The 18,140-nt window shown below is 44.8% G+C and overlaps 1 protein-coding gene across 1 annotated transcript in view; it reads left to right on the plus strand.

Annotated features, from left to right (window-relative positions):
- Positions 1–18,140, plus strand: part of LOC143817719 (zona pellucida-like domain-containing protein 1) — a 244,961-nt gene that overhangs the window by 200,490 nt on the left and 26,331 nt on the right. Inside the window, exon 9 of the mRNA XM_077299207.1 lies at positions 2,789–2,818. Within this exon, the coding sequence (XP_077155322.1) occupies positions 2,789–2,818 (30 nt within the window). The remainder of the gene's footprint in view (positions 1–2,788; positions 2,819–18,140) is intronic.

The following is an 18,140-nucleotide window of genomic DNA, read 5'->3' on the forward strand; positions in this document are numbered from 1 at the left end:
TACTGTAAAATCACAGCAGGAGCTGACAGCATAGAATAGGTGGATTACACACAGTATATACACATAGAATAGATAGATATACAGATGTCAGTGACATATACAATTAGTACATTGCATGCACATCTCACTGTACATGTATTTATTTATTAATAGATTATTTTTCTAAAAAAAATGGCATTGGCTCCTTTGTAATTTTCTTAACCAGCAGAAGGAAATCCGATGGCTGGGAGCAGATGTTTATAGACTGGGAAGGGGGTAGTACCCATAGAGTTTCTCAGGCTGTTAATATCAGCTCACAGCTGTATACCTAGCCTTTACTGGCTATTAAAATGGGGGACCCTAAAAAAAATGACATAGGGTCCCCCTATATAGGGTCCCTCTATAATGAATAACCAGCAAAGGCTGAGCAGACAGCTGTGGGCTAATATTAATAGCCTAGGAAGGGGCATGTATACTACCCCCAGTTTAAAAACATCAGCTCTCAGCCACCCCAGAAAAGGCGCATCTCTAAGATTTGCAAACTCTGGCACTTAAACCCACTCTTCCCACTTGTAGTGGCAAGTGGGGTGATAGTTCAGGTGGTTGATGTGTTAGGGCTGGTGGAACGCACCAAATAATTATAAGAATGGTATAAGGTGTGTTTGCAGCCCGGGATCCACTGTGCAGGGATGGAACCTGCTGCTGAGTAATGACAGACTATATGGTCCGGTATGAAGGAAGCGAACCCTGTTGCGTCACAGGGCCGCATTACTGCACAAAGAGCGCAAGAGTCACAAAACTCTGTCCCAAGACTCAGGGGAAGAGTTCCTCAGACCTCTTGCGCTCAACACCGCTACTGGGGTGTCAGAGATAATTTAAACTAAGAATTTATTGCACAAGAGTGCGTGCAGAGTAGTAACCACCCAAACTTGGGCCAGGAAAGCGCACTATTAGTGCACAGCACCACACTGGCAGTCACTGCTAAGAGATGCAGTATTGTGTGCTAAATGTGTGGGATAGCACTGTCAGGTGCTAGGTAGCTTCCACCATTCGCGAACAGTCAACAACACTAAGGATGGGAATGATTCAGAGCTTTCATCCATCGACAGGCATACATCCACACACACACACGTTTGTAAGTTTACACTAGCGCATGGCCGAGCTGCTATGCAAACCTTTTATAGTAGTAATACTCCAGGACCTTCCTGATGGTCCAATAGGTGCCGCAACAGGACCTGAGCATGTGACCCCCGACCTCCAATGGGAGGTCGTCCCATGGGCATGCTCAGTATGAGAAAAGCAGGACTTAGTCCCTGAAAGGCCTGCTCGCTGCTGATCAGTGCTGGCTGCAAAGGCAGAGCCTGGAAAGGCAGCAGTAACCACGCGCACAGTATCAGCTTGAGCCTGATGCTGGGACTGATGTCTCCGCTGAGCAGGTTCCACTGTGGCTGGAAGAGAATAGGAGACCACAGTGGACATGGTTTGAGATTCCCCCTGTGCAGCGGCGGGAAGTCGACACCTAACAGATGTCACCTTTGGATTGTCAGGTGACAACAAACCCAAAGGTTAGTAATGGAGAGGCATCAATAAGATGCCTCCATTACTAACCCCATAGTCATATTGTATAAAAATACAGACACCCAGAACAAAGTCCTTTAATTGAAAGAATGACACAGACTCCTTTAATAAATCTTTATTAAACCATACTTACGACATCGCCCATTCCACCGATGCCATTGTCTTCTGCAAAAGAGTTAAAATGAAAAATAACAATATTCCTCACCTTTCTGCAGAGAAGGTGATAATCCATTTATCCCACTAGATGTGCTTCATCTAGATGGCAGGCTGCATGGTTGCTCACAATTTTGTCCAAGTTTTTAATTTTGGCCCTTTGTATATTTGAATTTGACATACCTAGGACCACTAAAGGGGGAAATGTTATGGTTTTTCTCATTGTAATTCTGCCTCTGATAATAATTAAAGAACTACTGATAAAAGTGATTTCAATAGAACAGGAAATATTAGTCCATTATTTGGCTCAGTCATTACTGTAAATATTGAGAGATTTACCGTATTTTGCGGATTATAAGACACATCGGTTTACAAGACGCACTCCAAATTTTGAGGCGGAAAATAGGATTTTATTTTTTTAATTAAATGGTGCATGTTATAATCTGCTTTTGCAGTAGCTTTCCTAGGTGTCGCTGCTGGCAGAGGCAGGACATGCTGTGGGCTCCAGACTCATAGGACAGGGTATTCGACAGCGGCAGGAGTTGGGTCATGGCTGCGGGCCCCAGGCTGGCATGACAAGGTATTCAGTGATGCGGGGGCTCAGCTGACATTTTGTGAAGGGTCAGAACCACATAGAAGAGTAAGGCAACTGCGGGGCTCCAGGCTTTCACAAAATGTTGGCCCCCACACTGCCGAACACCTCGTTGTACCAGCCTGGAGCCCACAGCCATCACACGACTCCTGTCTCCTCCACCATCAGAAGCTTCTGGCAGCAGCAACCCTGGTACCCTGCTCCACCGCAGCCGGTAATTATAAGAGGTACCCCATTTTCCAAAAAAATATTTTGGCGGAAAAGTGTGTCTTATAATCTGAAAAATACTGTAATTATTTTTAATATAGATAGTGAAATGCAACAAAAAGATATATATATATATATATATATATAGTTTTAAAAAAATTCATATTTTTTATTTTTTTCAAAGTATTTTTAATATAAAAACTATAGTTTATAGTAAGATTCTTATACATTCTTTTTAAAAAAGAGTAAAGAACTTAATCTATTTTAAATTTATTCTAGATGAAACTCCCACAAACAACTCACAGCTTGGTAAGTTAATTTTATTTTCACTATATTTGCTTTATTTACTAAACATGTTAATTGATTAATGTTGTGCTACTAAGGGTACCGTCTCACATTGGCACTTTGATCGCTACGACGGCACGATCCGTGACGTTCCAGCGATATACATACGATATCGCTGTGTCTGATACGCAGCGGCAATCAGGGACCCCGCTGAGAATCGTATGTCGTAGCAGATCGTTTGAAACTTTTTTTCGTCGCTGGATCTCCTGCTGTCATCGCTGGATCGGTGTGTGTGACACCGATCCAGCGATGTGTTTGCTTGTAACCAGGGTAAACATCGGGTTACTAAGTGCAGGGCCGCGCTTAGTAACCCGATGTTTACCCTGGTTACCATCGTAAATGTAAAAAAAAACAAACGGTACATACTTACATTCCGGTGTCCGTTAGGTCCCTGGCCGTCTGCTTCCCTGCACTGACTGTGAGCGCCGGCCGTAAAGTGAAAGCAGAGCACAGCGGTGACGTCACCGCTCTGCTTTGGCCGGCGCTTACACAGGATGCAGGAGGAGTGCAGGGAAGCGGACGCCGGGCACCGGAATGTGAGTATGTGTTTTTTTTATTTTATGAGAGTAGTTCTCTCATCAGCCAATTCCGGTGACCTGTGGTAACCTTTTTACCACCATCACAGCTGCTGGCTCACATGCTGACATCTGACAGTGTGGGAACTGCAGATTTCTGACTGGCAGTAACGATCTTAGCGCCAATCTGAGCCCCTGGTGTTTCTCTGACAGCTTGGGAAACATCCAATGTTCGGGCTGTCGAACCCTAATAGTAACATAGACTTCCTGGAGAAGTCTATGTTCAGGGGTCTGTGCATGAACAGAGGGTGTTCGGTACGGACTCCGAACTTTACTGTTCCGGTTCGCCCATCAATACTTAAGTGGTCAATATTTGAATGTCATAGAAAATAATATTTTATTTTGCAAGAAGCTTAGTTTTACTATAAATACAACTATGTACTCTGACTTCATAACTAGCCTGCAAGTGTAGGATGCTTGAGAACACCGTTTCTATGGCTCTCTCTATCTACCATTACTCACACAAAGAGATTTCATCAGATAGTTTGACTCAGCTGCAGATGCACATATAAAGAAGGTTTATTTTCAAGCTGAATTCTTGTAGTTATGCACAATTTCAGTAGAAGTAGCTATAACAGCTGCAATAGGTTAAAAAAAAGACTATTCTGAACCGAGCTGCAAGACATGAGATTTTTAAGATGGCACACATACAAAGAATGAGAAAGAAGGAAAGAGGGGTTACTTCCATCAGAGCAAGGGAAGCAGACAAGTTGTGGGACATGACACTATGTGCTTTTTAGATAGTGTGTCAAATGTATTTTAAATATGTTAAGTGTGTTAATTATACTTATTTTAAAAGATAGATCATTTAGGAGAATGCAGTCTATAAGATATTTATTATTATATTATTAATTATTTCGCAATTCTGTGTTGCGTTTTCATCATATGGGTGTCTTGTAGTCTTGAAATTATAGACTTTCAGAATAAGTTCCTGTTGGGTTCATTACCCAATGAACAGGAAGGATACGTACTGCATAAAAAAATTAGGAAGGCAAATCACTAGCGTTGAGCATTCCGATACTGCAAATATCGGGTATCGGCCGATATTCGCTGTATCGGAATTCCTATACCGAGTTCCGATATTTTTGCGATATTGGAAATCGGAATCGGAAGTTCCTATAGTGAAATTATGCAGTATAATGAAGTGTGGGCGGTGCGTGGGTGGTACGTGGGCGGATACTGCGTGTGTGCGTGTGCGCGTGTGTGGGCGGTGTCTGTGCGTGACTGTGGGGCTCTCTGCGTGTGTGCCGGGGCTCTATGTGGCGTGTGGATTGTCTCTGTGTGGCGTGTCTCTGTGCAGCGTGTCTGCGGCGTGCGGGGGTCTCTGTGCGGCATGCGGGGTGTCTCTGTGTGGGGTGTCTGCGGCATGTGGGGTGTCTATGTGCGGCGTGCGGGGTCTCTGTGCGGCGTGCGGGATGTCTGCAGCATGCGGGGTGTCTGTGCGGTGTGCAGGGTGTCTCTGCGGTGTGCGGGGTGTCTCAGTGCGGGCATTGTCCGATGGGACTACAAGTCCCATCGGACGATGCCTGCTACACTGACAGTGATTGACAAATTAGCCAATGATGGGACAGTAGTAGTCCCATCATCCGACTAATGTGTTGAATGAAAAAAATGCTCCATACATACATACATGCTACATACATGCTACATGCATGTTACATACATGCTACATACATACATACATACTACATACATACTGCGTACATACATACATACTACATACATACTGCATACATACATACTACATACAGTACATTCATACATTACATACATGACATACATATAGACATACAGTACATTAAACTTAGATTACATACTCACCATTACTTGTCATTTTGATCCCCGAAGCCAGTGTCATCTGTACAAAATATGAAGAAAACAAACAACCAATATACTCCCTGTCCGCAGAAATCCACGAGTGTTCCACGACTGTCTCCTGTGGAGAACGGCAGCAACAGCTGTTGCAACCGCTCTCCAGGGGACCCAGATACACAATGATGGGAAGAAGGTATTCCTCCGCCGCTGTAAAAAAAAAGTCCCTAGTCTCACTTTATGCCATTGCTGTATGAGAAATTTTCCCAGGCAGCAATTGCCATGAAGTGAGACTTTGAACTCGGGTAACCTCAGTGATACACTGCAGGAGCCATTGTCTCCTGTCAGTGTGTCACTGAGGGTCCTATAGAGCAGTGACATCACCCTATAGGGGAGATCGTCGTGGGACACTCGTTATTAATTGGACTACGGCGGACAGGCAGTGTGCGGTTTATTATTTTACGATTTTTGCAGGCGCTGAAGTATGATAAGTATGGTGAAATGAAGAATATTAAAATACTTTTTTCTAATGTGTGTTTGTTTTATTAACCCTTTCTTACTATTGGATTAATAATGGATAGGCATCTTATTGACGCCTCTCCGTTATTAACCCGGCTTAATGTCACCTTACAATAGCAAGGTGACATTAACTGCACTTCAGAATGGGCAGCGGTTGCGTTGAAAAACTGCATCCCCTGCCCATGTCGTGCACAAATTTCACAACATGCGTCGGTACGTCGCATCAAAATGACAAGTAATGGTGAGTATTTAATCTATTTTAATGTACTGTATGTCTATATGTATGTCATATACAGTATGTAATGTATGAATGTACTGTACATAGTATGTATGTATGTATGCAGTATGTATGTAGTATGTATGTATGTACGCAGTATGTATGTATGTAGTATGTATGTATGTATGTAGCATGTATGTAGCATGTATGTATGCAGCATGTATGTAGCATGTATGTAGCATGTATGTAGCATGTATGCAGTATGAATGTATGTAGTATGTATGTAGCATGTATGTAGCATGTATGTAGTATGTATGTATGCCTGTAGTATGTAAGTATGTATGTATGTATGCAGTATGCATGTAGTATGTATGTATGTAGCATGTATGTAGCATGCATGTAGCATGTATGTATGTAGCATGTATGTATGTAGCATGTATGTAGCATGTATGTAGCATGTATGTATGTATGGAGTATTTTTTTTTCATTCAACACATTAGCTGGATGATGGGACTACTACTGTCCCATCATTGGCTAATGTGTCAATCACTGTCAGTGACGCCGCACAGAGACCCCCCCACACCGCATAGAGCCCAGGCAGCCCCGGCACACTGCATAGATCCCCTGCATGCCACATACTGCCCCGGAAGGCACGAACAAATCCCTGGCAGGCCCGCACAGACCCCGCCCGCAGACACAGACACTCAGTGTCCGCCCACGCACCACCCACACACCGCCCACACTCTTCCCCCCTCCGGCACAGCATATAGAAGGACAGAAAGGGCTTATTTACGTTCCGATATTTGTGTCCCATTGACTTGCATTGGTATCGGGTATCGGTATCGCCGATATCCGATATTTTTTGGATATCGGCCGATCCAATACGATACCGATACTTTTGAATATCGGAAGGTATCGCTCAACACTACAAATCACACATTGGATCTCACTAAACAAAAAAATATAGTTGAAAATATTCAGCAATATAAATTGTGTAAGTCAGTTAGAACAACATGTATAAATGGTCAATAGAAACCAAAGTAATCAATTGAGAACTGGATTCCAAATCACTCCGAAAAAAAGAGAAAAATTTAAAAATTTGAAATCACAAGTGGATCCAATTTGCATGAATTTCATCACAGTAACTCATCTGATTCAGCAGTGTATATGACATGCATGTGCCCACAAGCACTCCAGGTATTGTCTTGATTTCCTCTTGATGGCACACTGGATGATGTCCTGGGTGTTACCTCCCAGACCTGAATCAATGCATTAGTGAGCTTGTGTACTATGTACGCTACTTAGCGGTATTTGATTCACCGATACATTATATTCCAGAGGTTCTCAATTGGATTTAAGTCTAGGGGACATGAGAGGCAGTCAATGTTATCAATGTCTTCATCATTCAGGAGTTGCCTACACACTTTGGTCAAAGGAGGCAGGGCATTGTCATCTAGAAGGAGGAATCCAGGGCCCATAGCAGCCGAAAAAAGTTTGGAAAGGCTTTATATGAATATCATCTGGGTACCTAACAGCTATTAGGGTACCTTTGGATATTATGTGGAGGTTTGTGCAACACTCCAAGGAGATGTCTCACAGACCATCACTGACCTATTGCCAAACCGATCATGCTGGATGATTTTGCAGGCTACAGTAACATAACTTTCAGCTTTCAGCAAAAAGCTGCGGGAGAACATTGTTTTACTAGGGACATTTTGGGAAAATTAACTGTTTTACGAGGGAAATACAGTGACCATTGTGACAATAAAAGAAAGACCAAAGAAAGAGAACTGAGCACATAAGAAAACTCAGAGATCACAGAGTCTAGTCAAAATGAACTGCCCATATTAGCAAAGTCCAACAAATCAGACAGCTTCCTCTGCTGTCATTCCAGCATAGCTTCAGCTCCTGCTATTTCACCAAACCATTCAGCTAAAGCTAAGTCAGTATCATAAATGAGAGAATCTTTTGAAATTCAAATTTGTTGGCTTTGACAATTTTTCCCCTAAAATTCACTTTGCAGCAAATAAAATTGCAATATTGGAAAGCTTGTAATTACTCAGAAAGTACTAGTGGGGGAGAGAAGAGAGAACCATGCTGACCATAAGAGCTTAAATGCTATAAAAGAGACATGCCAATTAACCAAAAGAGCTTAACACACTACATAAGAGAGACTTACCCAGAAACTCTGGGGACAGAAAACAAATTCTGCCATCCAAACTGTGTTCCACTGGGAACAGCTGATTTGTGATGAGTTATGACCCTCGTTCGGACCACCACTTTGTAAGGTATAATAATCCAATAGATGTCATACATTCAAGGGCATTGTGAGAAAGCCTTCATGGGCACACAAAATTACTTTAACCTGCTGATGCTTTAACAGTGTGAAAAAATGTGCCGAGCAAGTATTTTTTTGCAAACCAAATCTCAAAGTTTTCAAATTTGCATAAAACTAGGAATTTCAGGAAATTCAGCTCAAACTTGATTTGCTTGATGGATCTGCTCATCTCTAATCTGTAAGCCTCAACAATAGCATAGAATTTCTTTCTTTTAAGACCATTTAAGACCTTTTGTAAAATTATACCCTGTCATATTCTTAGTTGGGCAGTTCTGTAAATACTGAAATCTTTGCTTCTGAAGATTACTCGGAATATTCGAACTTCATATAAATAAGCTTGGTTATTGATTGAATGCTTTCCATCTGGGCAAGTGCCAAATATCTTTGGTTCTCTTTAAAATTTTTTGTAGTTCTACTCAGGTTTTATCTGCTCACTTGTATTATTTGGAATTGAGCTAACGTAAGCCGTTTATCAAAATGTAATCTGATCACTGTTCGTTTTACCTTCTGCTCTTATTTGCAGTGAGGTCATTACATAGTTTTTCAGACCTTTAAAAAAATAACAGTTTTGCTAATTGTTACTCTTTCTTTTTTGGGGTGTAGTATACTGTACCTTTGACTCTGAGTCATTACTCACGGACAAGCAGTGAGTCAGGGTAGTCATGGAGGAGGAGGATGTGTAATAAACAGAAGGAAGATACAAACGAGTAGCATGGTCACAGTCCAGATATAGAATTCTAAGGTCAGAATCCATAAAGTCAAAATGAGTAATACAAATAGATACTGTATTTTCTGGCGTATAAGACTACTTTTTAACCCCTGAAAATCTTCTTAAAAGTCGGGGGTCGTCTTATACGCCGGGTGCCGTCTTGTACGCCGAGTGCAGACACCAATGTGTATATGGTTGGTGGGGGGGGAGTGGTCCCGATGACGAAGAGGGGGCGTCTCACAGGAAAGTGTGAGTGGAGTATCCCCCATTACCTCATTGTAGCTGCAGCATGGGGTCTCTGTGCTGGGGAGAGGCGGCAGCTGCTGCTCCTCTTTGTGCCGCATGGGTGCTATGCTGTGGGGCGGTGGCTGCCGCCGCTCCCCAGCACCCCACACTGCAGCTACAATGAGGTAATGGGGGATACTCCACTCACACTTTCCTGTGAGATGCCCCCTCTTCGTCATCAGGACCACTCCCCCTCAAAAGGCACATTAGTCACCGGCCCTATAAGACGACATACGGCGTATAAGAAGACCCCCGACTTTTAAGAAGATATTATATTTTAACTGGAAAAGTTGGGGGGTCGTCTTATACGCCCAGTCGTCTTATATGCCGGAAAATACGGTAATCAAATGGCAAATCCAGGGTCCAGCAACAAAAGATCAGAATTAGGGTTGAGCGACTTTCATTTTTTTAAGATCGAGTCGGGTTTTTCAAAACCCGACTTTGTCCAGAGTCGAGTCGAGTGCAGTCGGCCGATTATCGCTAAAAGTCGGGGATCGACCGAAACACGAAACCCAATGCAAGTCAATGGGGAAGCATAGTCGACAGTGAGTGGAGGCCAGGAAAACACCTACAGTGCCCATTTTAATGCCAAAAACATCCATTCTTGTTTCTGAAGCTTGTCAATCTTAATTAACTTTATAATAATAGTTGGGCATTGGAAATTGGGGGTCATTTGGCAAAAGTTGTGGGGGGTAGGGCTGGTTCAAAGTTTTAGTGGGCCCAGGAAACGTGGACTACGTCATGGCGGTGGAGCAGTGAGAGGTAAGTATGTCAAATTTGCAAGTGCTGTGATCCTAACCAAGCAGGGGGGGCCCACTCGTTGGCATTGGCACTGGCACAGGGCCCCTCAAAGTACAGCGGTGTGTTTGCACGGCGGGGGCGCCTCCCACCAGCAGCGACACTTTTGCGTACTCTGAGGGGCCCTGTGCCAGTGACGTCGCCAACGAGTATGCCCCCCCACCTGATGAAGGAACCTGCACTTTCATCTGCACCTTCCTCTTTGTCCCTGCGTAAGGTGGTATAACATGCGGGAAGGGTAACCTTACTTTCAGCAGGGTCAGATTCTGGCTGTGTAGAGTGCAAGGGGAATGTAGTGGTCTAGGTCAATGTACCAGCAGACTCATCTAGCAGTGGCTGGGCAATGGGCAGGATGAGGAGGAAACACAGATATAGGGCCAAAGAATAAAGTAGGCTAAATGCAGTTCAAAATTGGTAACAGGACTAAACAGGCGGCATTGCTTTGTTCAGTGGAGTAGCAAACCCAGGAGCAGCAGACACTGTTTTAAGGGCCCAACCACACTAGTAGGCCAAATGCAGTTTAATATCTGCTACTATAGGCCAAAAGCCTAAAGACTGAAGCTCAGCTTTATACAGTGGAGGACAACACCATGGAGCGGCAGACACCGTTAGTAGGCCCTAACCACCAATTTTTTGTTAAAAAAGCACTTAATGAGAGCCAGAAGGTTGAAGGTCAGACAAGGCAACCTGGAGGAGAACACCAAGGAGGAGGAGAACACTCAGGAGGAGGACAACACCAGGGAGCGGCAGACACCGTTAGTAGGCCCTAACCACCAATTTTTTAAAAAACAGCACTTAATGAGAGCCAGAAGGTTGAAGCTCAGCTTTATACAGTTGAGGACAAACACCAGGGAGCGGCAGACACCGTTAGTAGGCCCTAACCACCAATTTTTAAAAAAACAGCACTTAATGAGAGCCAGAATGTTGAAGCTCAGCTTTATACAGTTGAGGACAAACACCAGGGAGCGGCAGACAGAGTTATTAGGCCCCAACCACCATTTTTTTTTAAAAAAGCACTTAAGGAGAGCCAGAAGGTTGAAACTCAGCTTTATACAGTTGAGGACAAACACCAGGGAGCGGCAGACACCGTTAGTAGGCCGCAACCAAAGTTGAAGGCCAAATGCTGTTTAATATCTGATACTATAGGCCGAAAGCCAGAAGGTTGAAGCTTAGCTTTATACTGTTGAGGACAAACAACAGGGAGCGGCAAACAGAGGTATTAGGCCCCAAACACCAATTTAAAAAAAAATAAATAAAAAATGAGAGCCAGAAGGTTGAAGCTCACATTTATTCAGTTAAGGAGAAAACCAGGCAGCGGCAAACAGAGGTATTAGGCCCCAAACACCAATTTAAAAAAAAAAAAAAAAAAATGAGAGCCAGAAGGTTGAAGCTCAGATTTATTCAGTTGAGGTCAACACCAGGGAGCGGCAGACAGAGTTATTAGGCCCCAACCACCAATTTTTTTAAAAAAAGCACTTAAGGAGAGCCAGAAGGTTAAAGCTCAGATTTATTCAGTTGAGGAGAACACCAGGGAGCGGCAAACAGAGGTATTAGGCCCCAAACACCAATTTTTTAAAAAAAAAACACTTAATGAGAGCCAGAAGGTTGAAGCTCAGCTTTATACAGTTGAGGACAAACACCAGGGAGCGGCAGACACCGTTAGTAGGCCCTAACCACCAATTTTTTAAAAAACAGCACTTAATGAGAGCCAGAAGGTTGAAGCTCAGCTTTATACTGTTGAGGACAAACACCAGGGAGCGGCAGACACCGTTAGTAGGCCGCAACCAAAGTTGAAGGCCAAATGCTGTTTAATATCTGATACTATAGGCCGAAAGCCAGAAGGTTGAAGCTCAGCTTTATACAGTTGAGGACAAACAACAGTGAGCGGCAAACAGCGGTATTAGGCCCCAAACACCAATTTTTTTAAAAAAAAGCACTTAATGAGAGCCAGAAGGTTAAAGCTCAGATTTATTCAGTTGAGGAGAACACCAGGGAGCGGCAAACAGAGGTATTAGGCCCCAAACACCAATTTAATTAAAAAAAAAAAAAAAATGAGAGCCAGAAGGTTGAAGCTCAGATTTATTCAGTTGAGCAGAACACCAGGGAGCGGCAAACAGAGGTATTAGGCCCCAACCACCAATTTAAAAAAAAAATAAAAATGAGAGCCAGAAGGTTGAAGCTCAGATTTATTCAGTTGAGGTCAACACCAGGGAGCGGCAGACAGAAATATTAGGCCCCAACCACCAATTTTTTTAAAAAAAGCACTTAAGGAGAGCCAGAAGGTTGAAGCTCAGATTTAGACAGTGGAGGACAATTTGAATTAGGGACTGCAGACAGACTTAGTAGGCTGTCCCCTGTGGACCATGCATCCACCACATTAACCCATTGCGCCGTAATGGACACGTAACCTTCCGTGGCCATGCCTACAGGTCCATGCGTCTGTTGTCAGGTGCACCTTTGTACTCACAGATTGCCAAAGTGCATGGACAATGCGGTCTTTTACATGCTGGTGGAGGGTTGGGATGGCTTTTCTCGCAAAAGAAGTGTCGACTGGTTAGCTGGTAGCATGGTACAGTGTAGTCCATCATGGCTTTATTAATATTAAATAAAATATATAAATAGGCTCTATGAACTTTTAAATAGGTTCCAGGGGTACACGGGCAGCATTGGTGTGGTCAGCGGAGGAGGATTGCAAGGAGGGACCGCAGACAGGCTAACGAAGGCCTAAAATAACAAAAAATAGGCTCATGGCAGTTTTAAATCGGTTACATGGATACACAGGCAGCATTGTGGTCAGTGGAGGAGTATTGCAAGGAGGGACCGCAGACAGGCTAATGAAGGCCTAAAATAAATAAAAATAGGCTCAAGGCAGTTTTAAATCAGTTACATGGATACACAGGCAGCATTGTGGTCAGTGGAGGAGTATTGCAAGGAGGGACCGCAGACAGGCTAATGAAGGCCTAAAATAAACAAAAATAGGCTCAAGGCAGTTTTAAATCGGTTACATGGATACACAGGCAGCATTGTGGTCAGTGGAGGAGTATTGCAAGGAGGGACCGCAGACAGGCTAATGAAGGCCTAAAATAAATAAAAATAGGCTCAAGGCAGTTTTAAATCGGTTACATAGATACACAGGCAGCATTGTGGTCAGTGGAGGAGTATTGCAAGGAGGGACCGCAGACAGGCTAACGAAGGCCTAAAATAACAAAAAATAGGCTCAAGGCAGTTTTAAATCGGTTACATGGATACACAGGCAGCATTGTGGTCAGTGGAGGAGTATTGCAAGGAGGGACCGCAGACAGGCTAATGAAGGCCTAAAATAAATAAAAATAGGCTCAAGGCAGTTTTAAATCGGTTACATGGATACACAGGCAGCATTGTGGTCAGTGGAGGAGTATTGCAAGGAGGGACCGCAGACAGGCTAACGAAGGCCTAAAATAACAAAAAATAGGCTCAAGGCAGTTTTAAATCGGTTACATGGATACACAGGCAGCATTGTGGTCAGTGGAGGAGTATTGCAAGGAGGGACCGCAGACAGGCTAACGAAGGCCTAAAATAAATAAAAATAGGCTCAAGGCAGTTTTCAATCGGTTACATGGATACACAGGCAGCATTGTGGTCAGTGGAGGAGTATTGCAAGGAGGGACCGCAGACAGGCTAATGAAGGCCTAAAATAAATAAAAATAGGCTCAAGGCAGTTTTAAATCGGTTACATGGATACACAGGCAGCATTGTGGTCAGTGGAGGAGTATTGCAAGGAGGGACCGCAGACAGGCTAACGAAGGCCTAAAATAACAAAAAATAGGCTCAAGGCAGTTTTAAATCGGTTACATGGATACACAGGCAGCATTGTGGTCAGTGGAGGAGTATTGCAAGGAGGGACCGCAGACAGGCTAACGAAGGCCTAAAATAACAAAAAATAGGCTCAAGGCAGTTTTAAATCGGTTACATGGATACACAGGCAGCATTGTGGTCAGTGGAGGAGTATTGCAAAGAGGGACCGCAGACAGGCTAACAAAGGCCTAAAATAAATAAAAATAGGCTCAAGGCAGTTTTAAATCGGTTACATGGATACACAGGCAGCATTGTGGTCAGTGGAGGAGTATTGAAAGGAGGGACCGCAGACAGGCTAATGAAGGCCTAAAATAACAAAAAATAGGCTCAAGGCAGTTTTAAATCGGTTACATGGATACACAGGCAGCATTGTGGTCAGTGGAGGAGTATTGCAAGGAGGGACCGCAGACAGGCTAACGAAGGCCTAAAATAACAAAAAATAGGCTCAAGGCAGTTTTAAATCGGTTACATGGATACACAGGCAGCATTGTGGTCAGTGGAGGAGTATTGCAAGGAGGGACCGCAGACAGGCTAACGAAGGCCTAAAATAACAAAAAATAGTCTCAAGGCAGTTTTAAATCGTTACATGGATACACAGGCAGCATTGTGGTCAGTGGAGGAGTATTGCAAGGAGGGACCGCAGACAGGCTAATGAAGGCCTAAAATAAATAAAAATAGGCTCAAGGCAGTTTTAAATCGGTTACATGGATACACAGGCAGCATTGTGGTCAGCGGAGGAGGATTGCAAGGAGTGTCTGACACAGTTAGTACTCACAAAAAATAAATAGATGTTAATGTCTCGCAAAACAACAACAAAAAAAAGTGTGGCATACTTAGGTACAGGGGTGGGCTCATCTGCTGAGTTTCTGACAAAGTAATTTGGCAGTAAGTATTTACTGGTGTCAATATAGGACACTGACCCAGACTACTTTAACAAGCATCATAGATGTCAACAAATTGGTATTGTCAGTGCCAGGCATTGAATGATGTCAGCGCATAGACTAAACATTGGTGGAGCTGTGCGAGATAATTTTGCACGTGGTAGAGCACAGTTTGAGCTGGGGGGGAACTCTCTTGTGGCCGTCGGTACCGTCCCAGGGCCCCTCATGTTACAACGGTGTGTCTGACGTTGGGTGCGCACCACCACCGCCAGAGACACTTCATTGTACTATGAGGGACCCAGTGGCAGTGCCGTCGACCAAAAGCGGGCACACCCACCTCTTCAGACAAACAGCACTGTAACGGGTGCTTGCGCCAAGTGGCGAGACCACGGCCCCGTGGGGGGAATTTTCCCATTGAGGGAGGTGTAAACATGTCGTATGCTGGACAAACAGCTGCTGCAAATTAAGAGATTGGAACACTCAGTAAGACCAGTCCACAAGCAAGACCTTTTTATAGGAAAGCTAGGTGTCAGCCGGGAAAGGTGGGGCAAAAAAATTTGAAATCCAGGAGTGGTTCATTTTAATGAAGGTGAGATCATCCACATTTTGGGTAGCCAGACGAGTCCTTTTTTCGGTTAATATTGAACCAGCAGCACTGAATACTCTTTCTGATAGCACACTAGCTGCTGGGCAAGCAAGCTCCTGCAATGCATATTCTGCCAATTCAGGCCAGGTGTCTAATTTGGATGCCCAGTAATCAAATGAGAATGACGGTTGAGGGAGAACATCGATAAGGGATGAAAAATAGTTAGTAACCATACTGGACAAATGTTGTCTCCTGTCACTTTGAATAGATGCTGCAGTACCTGTCCTGTCTGCGGTCATTGCGAAATCACTCCACAACCTGGTCAGAAAACCCCTCTGTCCAACGCCACTTCTGATCTGTGCACCTCTAACACCTCTGCCCTGTAGCCCCCTGCAGCTCGTGTGAGAACCATCACCGGCGCTGTGTGCTGGGAATGCCTGAATCAAATGGTCTACAAGAGTAGCTTGTTTGGTTGCTAATATTTGTTCGAGGTTCTCATGTGGCATAATATTTTGCAATTTGCCTTTATAGCGAGGGTCAAGGATGCAGGCCAACCAGTAATCGTCATCGCTCATCATTTTAATAATGCGTGGGTCCCTTTTGAGGATACGTAAGGCATAATCTGCCATGTGGGCCAAAGTTCCAGTTGTCAAATCTGCGGTTGTGCTGGTTTGAGGGGCAGTTACAGGCAAATCTACGTCACTTGTCTCCCTTAAAAAAACAGAACCCGGCCTTGCAACGCCACTAATTTCTGTTGGCCCAGGAGAAGCTTCCTCATTAAAAAAGTACTCATCCCCATCATCCTCCTCATCCTCCTCCTCCTCTTCTTCCGCTACTGCGTCCTCTACACGGCCCTGACCAGACAATGGCTGACTGTAATCAAGGCTTTCCTCTTCCTCGGCTGCAGACGCCTGCTCCTTTATGCGCGTCAAACTTTGCATCAGCAGACGCATTAGGGGGATGCTCATGCTTATTATGGCGTTGTCTGCACTAACCAGCCGTGTGCATTCCTCAAAACACTGAAGGACTTGACACAGGTCTTGTAGCTTCGACCACTGCACACCTGACAACTCCATGTCTGCCATCCAACTGCCTGCCCGTGTATCCTCCCACAAATACATAACAGCACGCCTCTGTTCGCACACTCTCTGAAGCATGTGCAGTGTGGAGTTCCACCTTGTTGCAACGTCGATGATTAGGCGATGCTGAGGAAGGTTCAAAGAACGCTGATAGTTCTGCATACGGCTGGAGTGTACGGGCGAACGGCGGATATGCGAGCAAAGTCTGCGCACTTTGAGGAGCAGGTCGGGTAACCCCGGATAACTTTTCAGGAAGCACTGCACCACCAGGTTTAAGGTGTGAGCCAGGCAAGGAATGTGTTTCAGTTGGGAAAGGTCTATGGCAGCCATGAAATTCCTTCCGTTATCACTCACTACCTTGCCTGCCTCAAGATGTACAGTGCCCAGCCATGACTGAGTTTCTTTCTGCAAGAACTCGGACAGAACTTCCGCGGTGTGTCTGTTGTCGCCCAAACACTTCATTGCCAATACAGCCTGCTGACGCTTGCCACTAGCTGTCCCATAATGGCACACCTGGTGTGCAACAGTGGCAGCTGCGGATGGAGTGGATGTGCGACTGCGGTCTGTGGACGAGCTCTCGCTTCTGCAGGAGGAGGAGGAAGAGGAGGAGGGGGGGCGAACGCCTACAGCCAACTCTTTCCTTGACCGTGGGCTAGGCAGAACTGTCCCAATATTGCTGTCCCCTGTGGACCCTGCATCCACCACATTCACCCAGTGTGCCGTGATGGACACGTAACGTCCCTGGCCATGCCTACTGGTCCATGCATCTGTTGTCAGGTGCACCTTTGTAGTCACAGACTGCCTGAGTGCATGGACGATGCGGTCTTTAACATGCTGTTGGAGGGCTGGGATGGCTTTTCTAGAAAAGAAGTGCCGACTGGGTAGCTCGTAGCGTGGTACAGCGTAGTCCATCAGCGCTTTGAAAACTTTGCTTTCAACTAACCGGTAGGGCATCATCTCTAATGAGATTAGTCTAGCAATGTGGGCGTTCAAACCCTGTGTACGCGGATGCGAGGATGAGTACTTCCTTTTCCTAACAAGAGTCTCATGTAGGGTGAGCTGGACTGGAGAGCTGGAGATCGTGGAACTAGCGGTGGTGCCGATGGACATGGGTGACTGAGAGAGGGTTGGAGATGGTATTCATGCCGGTGCCCTACATGCAGTGTTTCCTACTACTAACCTGGTGATTCCCTGACTGCTTTGGCCTGGCGACGAAAGCTGCACAGATACTGCAGGTGGTGCGGGAAATGGTGGGCTTACAGGAAGGGAAGGGATGTAGCGTTGCTGAATAGCTTCATTGGCTGAGGGTGCTGCAACCTTTAGGGACGTTTGGTAGTTAGTCCAGGCTTGCAAATGCATGGTGGATAAATGTCTATGCATGCAACTTGTATTTAGACTTTTAAGATTCTGTCCTCTGCTTAAGGTAGTTGAACATTTTTGACAGATGACTTTGCGCTGATCATTTGGATGTTGTTTAAAAAAATGCCAGACTGCACTCTTTCTACTATCAGATACCTTTTCAGGCATTGCAGACTGAGCTTCTTTAACCGGATGGCCACGCTGTCCTCCAACTGGTTTTGTTTTTGCCACGCGTTTTTGGCCAGATACGGGCCCGGCAGATGGAACCTGTTGTGATGTTGATGCCTGCTGCGG

Source organism: Ranitomeya variabilis, chromosome 3 (assembly GCF_051348905.1).
Source record: "Ranitomeya variabilis isolate aRanVar5 chromosome 3, aRanVar5.hap1, whole genome shotgun sequence".
Lineage (NCBI taxonomy): Eukaryota > Metazoa > Chordata > Amphibia > Anura > Dendrobatidae > Ranitomeya > Ranitomeya variabilis.